The sequence below is a fragment of the Rhinopithecus bieti genome, unplaced genomic scaffold (assembly GCF_001698545.2).
Source record: "Rhinopithecus bieti isolate Rb0 unplaced genomic scaffold, ASM169854v2 scaffold_59, whole genome shotgun sequence".
Classification (NCBI taxonomy): Eukaryota; Metazoa; Chordata; class Mammalia; order Primates; family Cercopithecidae; genus Rhinopithecus; species Rhinopithecus bieti.
In genome coordinates this window covers 1,563,182-1,569,760 of record NW_016803115.1, presented here as the reverse complement: position 1 = coordinate 1,569,760, position 6,579 = coordinate 1,563,182, and the positions used below count along the sequence as shown (strand labels likewise).

Sequence of the window (6,579 nt, the reverse complement as noted above, 5' to 3'; positions counted from 1 at the left end):
AAAAAAAAAAAAAAAAAGAGAGATTATAATAGTTATATGTCCTAAGTTAAATGTATTAAAGTAAAGAGTAACAGTTACAACAAAACTAGCATATAAATAAAACTCGAGAAAAATGACAAGACAATGCAAAGAGATAGTGCAAAATGGACTTGCCTTGCTTCTACTGATGTTTTTCACATGTTTTCCATAACTGATACTTTTCATCAGTTGTGGAATTCCCATAATTGCAGGGATTCCTTTTCTGTCCTTAGGATCCCCTGAAGGTCTTTTAATCTTGTTCACCAAATGTGTGCTCCTTGCTGACACAAAATGGTCTCTATCATCAGCGGTGGTACTCTCTTTTCCCTCTTTGTTCAATTCAATCTCAGGAACGTATTTTCTACATTAATAAATATTTATTAAGCACCTACCAAATGCCAAGCACTTTCCTGGAACAAAAAAGTTCTTTTGAAACAAAAAAGTATCTCAGCAGTTAAGGCAAAATAACCTAAAGAAGTTTTAAAATGAAAGGTCTCCTATATTTCAGGGTCTTTGGGATGAAACCCTGCAAGTAGACTTACTTGAATGATTTTTGCTGGTAAGTATACAAATGCAGTGGGAGTCGCCAGACTTTAAAAGACGTGAATAACAATCATATAAAATGCCAGACATTGTTGTGGAAAAGAGAAAGAAGATACCCTACTAGGGGGTTTTTACCTCCTTTAAGAAACAGACAAAAACTAGTTTTCCCAAGTGCCTGAATATATATGGTTTAAGTAACAATATACAACACTTTCAAACTAAAATCTAGGAATGTTTACATATGCTTTTAATCTCAAAGTCTAATGTTTTGAGAAAAGTAAATCTGTGAGATCACTGACTCACAGAATTTTACCAAATAGAAAAAAATCCAGTATCTTCAGAACACAAGGGCTGATCTTTTGTCCCCTACCCCCAAGACATTGCTTGGTACCAAAATAGAAAGTTATTTTTTTAAGGGGGAATTATGGGTTTTTTCTGAGAACAGATAATATGAAAATAGTTAATAGTAATGGTGTGACCACATATTTTCCTAATTCAAAATAAGGACGCTATGCTCTACAAGGGTATTTTAAAACAATAATGAGATAATATTTGAAATAGAAACAAAATATTTGTATTTCTGGAGTATCTGGCTGGTCCATATCAACTGGAATACAGATGACCCAAGTGTAGACTTCTTTGCTCTTAAAGGGGGAAAAAAGCTTTTTGTTGTTTTATTTTCAGTTATATTTTGTATTGGTTTTAATTATCCAGCCTCCAGCAAAATTAAATACATATGGATTCAAAGCTGATAGCTACCATAGTTTGCCAAAATACAACCAGATGTTTTCAAAATGTTGGAAAAAATTGTTTGTTTTTGGACTCAACAGGAATAGAACCCTTCCCCCAACACTGGGAAAAGTTTGTTTTCTAGGCATTTTCAGGGTTACTGATATCCCAGGGAACTGTCAAATCACCACCTGGCACATTTTTCATTTTTATCTGCACTTGTCTTACATGTGAAATATTTTCTTAATTCATTTCTCTTTTTTGTAGCATCTTTTTTTCCCCAAGTAAGTATAAAAAAAAAAAAAAAAAAAAAAAAAAAAAAAAACATGAGCCCAAAATACATTTTTAAAAGCTTACTTAAAACTGAATATTGTATTCTAGTAAAACTAATCAAGGGAAAAGCTTTGAGTAACAATATATTTCACAATTTTGCATTTAGACATGTTTACAATGGAGAAATATAATTAAAAACAAAACCTTCCTTCAATCCAGAAACTCTCTCCATAAAGGTGGTAATGAAAGAAAACACTTTCATTATTGACTAAGCATTAAACTAGAATGCGATGCATATCACAGGCAATCCACTAACAGACTGCAAAGACTCTCACCCCTATGGAACCAGGCAGATACCACCCATTACAGGAATCTCGACCCTATGTAGCCAAGCAGATACTACCCATTACATACATGTTTTCAGGACAAACAATAATGAGTCTGTAAGGAAGATTTGACAACACCTTTTGTCACACAAAATTCATCCTAACTTTACCTGGTAAATGGGGTGACCATCTGTATTAGCTTATTGGCCTTATTCAGAGAAAAATAAATTTCTGTCTGCATGACAGGAGGTAGTTTTGCAACTGGAAGCAAGTTCTTGCCAAAGTTAGGACCCCACCCTCCCACCAGCGCTGGGGGATGGAGGTACCATCTTCCTTGATGTTTACATTTCAAAGAGATAGCTCCCAGGTCCTTGAAAAAGGCATTCTTGCATCATAAAAAAAGCCTATCTGGTCTTCAAAAGGATTTAAAGACATTTCAAAGGGAGGAGAAAGTACTTATAGTTAAAAGTTTTCTAGAGCAAAAGCTCTGGGAAAAAGAAGGGAAGAGAAATCTCTTTATTTTCAAAGGGGAAAATTAAGCCTCTTTTAAAAACTTGTATTTGTCCTTTTGATATACCATACAGTGATTAACTCAATTACTCAGGCTCAATAAATATTTTCTGTTTCCAGCTGCTTTTTTAGGGCTCACACATTTAGAAGAATTAGATTTATCAAACAACAGTCTGCAAAACTTTGACTATGGCGTATTAGAAGACTTGTATTTTTTGAAACTCTTGTGGCTCAGAGATAACCCTTGGAGATGTGACTACAACATTCACTACCTCTACTACTGGTTAAAGCACCACTACAACGTCCATTTTAATGGCCTGGAATGCAAAATGCCTGAAGAATACAAAGGGTGGTCTGTGGGAAAATATATTAGAAGTTACTATGAAGAATGCCCCAAAGACAAGTTACCAGCATACCCTGAGTCATTTGACCAGGACACAGAAGATGATGAATGGGAAAAAAAACATAGAGATCACACCGCAAAGAAGCAAAGCGTAATAATCACTATAGTGGGATAAGGTAGAAATTGTTCTGATTGCAATTAGTTTTGTATTTTCTATACTGGTGTTAGAAAACATATGTTTACATTTTGATTAACTGTGTTGCCTATTTATGCAGGGTAATCCAGCTAAAGGAAGCTTTCTTTAATTATGCTAAGTATTATTGTGACTATTATAGTAATCAAGGGAATTGTCATCCTGTTTGCCTGTCCATTTGTGGAACAGCATCTGGTGATATGCGATTCCACACTGGTAACCTGCAGCAGTTGGGTCCTAATGATGGCATTAGACTTTCATAATGTCCTGTATAAATGTTTTTACTGCTTTTTGAAAATAAAGAAAAAAAAACTTGGTTCATTTTTACATGCCTTTCAATAGCTGTTTGTGCATACCTATGTAGCAGGACGAGCCACAGACAAAACTCCTCAGAGACCAAGTTAAAGAAGGAAGGGGTTTCTTCGGCCAGGGGCATCAGCAAGACTCCTGTCTCAAGAGCTAAGCTCCCCAAGTGAGCAATTCCTGTCCCTTTTAAGGGCTCACAACTCTAAGGGGGTGCGTGTGAGAGGATTGTGATTGATTGAGCAAGCAGGGAGTATGTGACTGGGAGCTGCATGCACCGGTAATTAGATCAGAACAAAACAAGATGGGGATTTTCACAGTGCATTTCTATACAATGTCTGTAATCTATAGATAACATAACCGATTAGGTCAGGGGTCGATCTTTAACTACCAGGCCCAGGGTGCAGCACCAGGCTGTCTGCCTATGGATTTCATTTCTGCCTTTTAGTTTTTACTTCTTTCTTTGGAGGCAGAAACTGGGTATAAGATGATATGAGGGGTGGTCTCCTTCCTTATTCCCCCCTTTTGAGACTCTCACTCATTTTATTAGTGGGAGTTCTCACTTTCATTTTCACTATCCATGTCTTCTTGCAAGACAGATCAATAGTGATTCACATAGTACACTTGTGCTGAAGCATTTTGGTGAACTAAGGTAGCGATGAAGCTTTTTATCATTTGAAGAAGTACAGGTAGCAAACAAGGGAGCAGTAGGCAGGTTCTTTATTATACTCCTATTACAAGAGTTTTAAATCCTCCTAGCCCTAGGAACCATTTTCAAAACATGGCCCCAGGATCAAATTCATGCCACACTTGCACAGGCACATGTGCCAGTTTTGTCATATCTCTAACTATGTCTTCAACTATTTGCCCTTGATTATCTATGTGTAGGCAGCAATTAGTAAGGTTAAATTTCCTACAGACCTCTCCTTCAGCTCCTAGCAAGTAGTCAAGAGCTAATCTATTTTGATAGATAGCATTTTTCATCGAGTTTCTTGCCAGGACAGAATAGTCAAGGCTCTGCTGGTTTTATTAGTGATTATTTTTAATACAGCTTGTAACCGTATGATTCAGTTGATCATGTAAATGGGGGTCTGGTATCCCCATGAGCTGTCTTGTGCCTAAGTAGCAGGCCCATAATATTGTATGATTCTCTCAGAGGGTCATTTATTATTTTTTCAATTTCCTATAGCTATGCTTCTCTTTTCACAGGGAGCATAGACAGGGAAGCCCAGGAGTTTGCCTGTTTTTATGGGCAGTAGGAAGAACGATGGTTTAATAGTGCCAATAACATTAACTACTTGTCCGCTGGTCAGGCAGCTTAGCATAGACTCTATGTCCACATATCCAGCATAGCCCATTGGGGGCCGTCCAGTCCTGGGATTCTGGGTGGGCCTAAACAGTCTGCAACTATGGAAATTTACTGAATGGATTTTTCTCTGTGTGGTTTGAACTCCACCATGTAGTCTTCCTACAGGAAGGGTGAAGTCCTTCTCCACTCTTGCTATATAGTATTGTCTAATGATTGAGGCTTTTAGGACCTAGAAGTGATCAGGGTGATTCTTTTGGGCCGGGAAATTCATTAGGAACTGGGTCTGTAGGTACTAATTCTCGGGCTTCCTATGGCCATTGATCTCCTATTACAGTTCCTCCACCTATATAACATGAAGTGACATTGAGAGACTGGGCTACGTGCTCGGCTAATTGCAAAAACAAATTTCTTGTTTTTCATGGAATTTCTGATACCGGCACTTTTAGTTTATCATAAAAGCTTTGAAATACTGGCTCAGGAGAGTGTTTATAAACTTTTATTCAAACCACGATATTTACTCAAGGATCCAGTCCAGCCCCATTGACTGCTAAGGTCACACGTTCCTCTTTTTTCCAATGAGGATCTAGGGGATTGGTTATGACTAGCTCCCTTAGTAACGGAAGGGACATTTTTTCCTTTCTGAAGGTGGACTGGATCCTTTTCATTTTATTTTTTTATCCAAGTGGCCTAAATGACACAAGACCAGTATTTACATTTATTTCCACATAGTCCTAATTTATGACAGATGTACTTATTTTCTACCACATAGCCTCTTTTCTAATTAAGAAAACTACACCTTATTCCTAACTTATTACTATTAATGACAGCACAGGCATCAAATTTTAAGGTGACTTGTTTGGGCACCCTTTTTTTTTCTCTTTTGGCTAACACTTTACTCGTATCACTTACGAGCCCCTACCAGTCTTCAGTTCTTAATCTTATTTTAAAAACTGTGGTCATGGGAGGCTCAGATGGGTCATAATACACATCAGGTTGGTCATTTCCTGGGCTACACACCTTGTATAGAATAACATTATACAAACAAGTTCTTTTTAGAGTTCCAGTACACTTATAATAACCATGAAATAATAGGACCATAGCAACCTTTTGTCCTACTTGGTGTATACACTGGGAACAGCTCTCAGTCTGAGGTAGGTCAGTTGAAGTCCTTACTGTACAAGTCCAAATTTTAAGGACTTATTACTCCAGGCTGTAGAATCCAGGAAAAGAGCTACTATGCAGCCCACACCCGGTTGACTGGAGGACCACCTTAGTAGAAAGGAGACAATCCGGGCCTCTGGCCTGCCATGTGCACAAGCATAACAATTGCTTTTGTTTAACGTGCAGATGGAATATTTGATCCATTTTAACCAGGCATCTGCATCTTGGTATCCTGTCTTAATTGCTAAAGTTTGTTTTAAGTCTTTAACTTCTATGATCCTCTAGTAAAATGAATGTATGGTTTTAGGAAATAACAAAAACTGGTTGGGGCAGTCCATCCTTGCTCTTTAGTGGTCCACAAAACGTTGGACCAACTATGGCATGAAAGCTCTACATCGGGGGGCAAGACTCCTGGTTGGCACTAGGGTCTTTATTGAAATCTCCCCAGATTAAATAGTCCTTGTTTACTAACGCCTAGTCTGAGGAGAGTCAGGAGGGACAGAAGTACTTTTCTGAAGTAGAAAGCTGTCTTTGACTTGGCAAGTCCCCACAGGGTATAACAAGGCAAGCATTAAATGCAATAGTTTGAGGCAAAATCGACTTGGTTATGTTAATAACCAGATGGTCAGCACAACAGAACGAGGAAAGAAGAAAAAGTAATAGAATAGATGAAAGAGTTAAATTTTTCTTAGCTTTAATTTGGTAGGGTTTTCCCCTGGGACTATGGCCCACAACTCTGGAGGAGGTGGTGCTTTCTTGACTCGGGTGTGATGAATCCATCCTTTTCTTTTCTTTTTTTTTGCTGTATGAATAGCAGTCTTGGTGGTTAGCAGCACAAGGTAGGGTCCTTCCCAGGCTGGCTCGAGTTTTT

The 6,579-nt window shown here is 37.9% G+C and overlaps 2 protein-coding genes across 11 annotated transcripts in view; one reads left to right on the top strand and one right to left on the bottom strand.

The window, feature by feature from the left end:
- Nucleotides 1-3,262, top strand: part of LRRC17 (leucine rich repeat containing 17) — a 39,398-nt gene extending 36,136 nt beyond the window's left edge. The window contains exon 4 of the mRNA XM_017853801.1: nt 2,520-3,262. Coding sequence (XP_017709290.1) covers nt 2,520-2,917 — 398 coding nt within the window. The 3' untranslated portion in view covers nt 2,918-3,262. The remainder of the gene's footprint in view (nt 1-2,519) is intronic.
- The window catches only part of FBXL13 (F-box and leucine rich repeat protein 13), a 303,981-nt gene that overhangs the window by 165,755 nt on the left and 131,647 nt on the right, over nt 1-6,579 (bottom strand). The gene's annotated exons all lie outside the window — the stretch shown is intronic.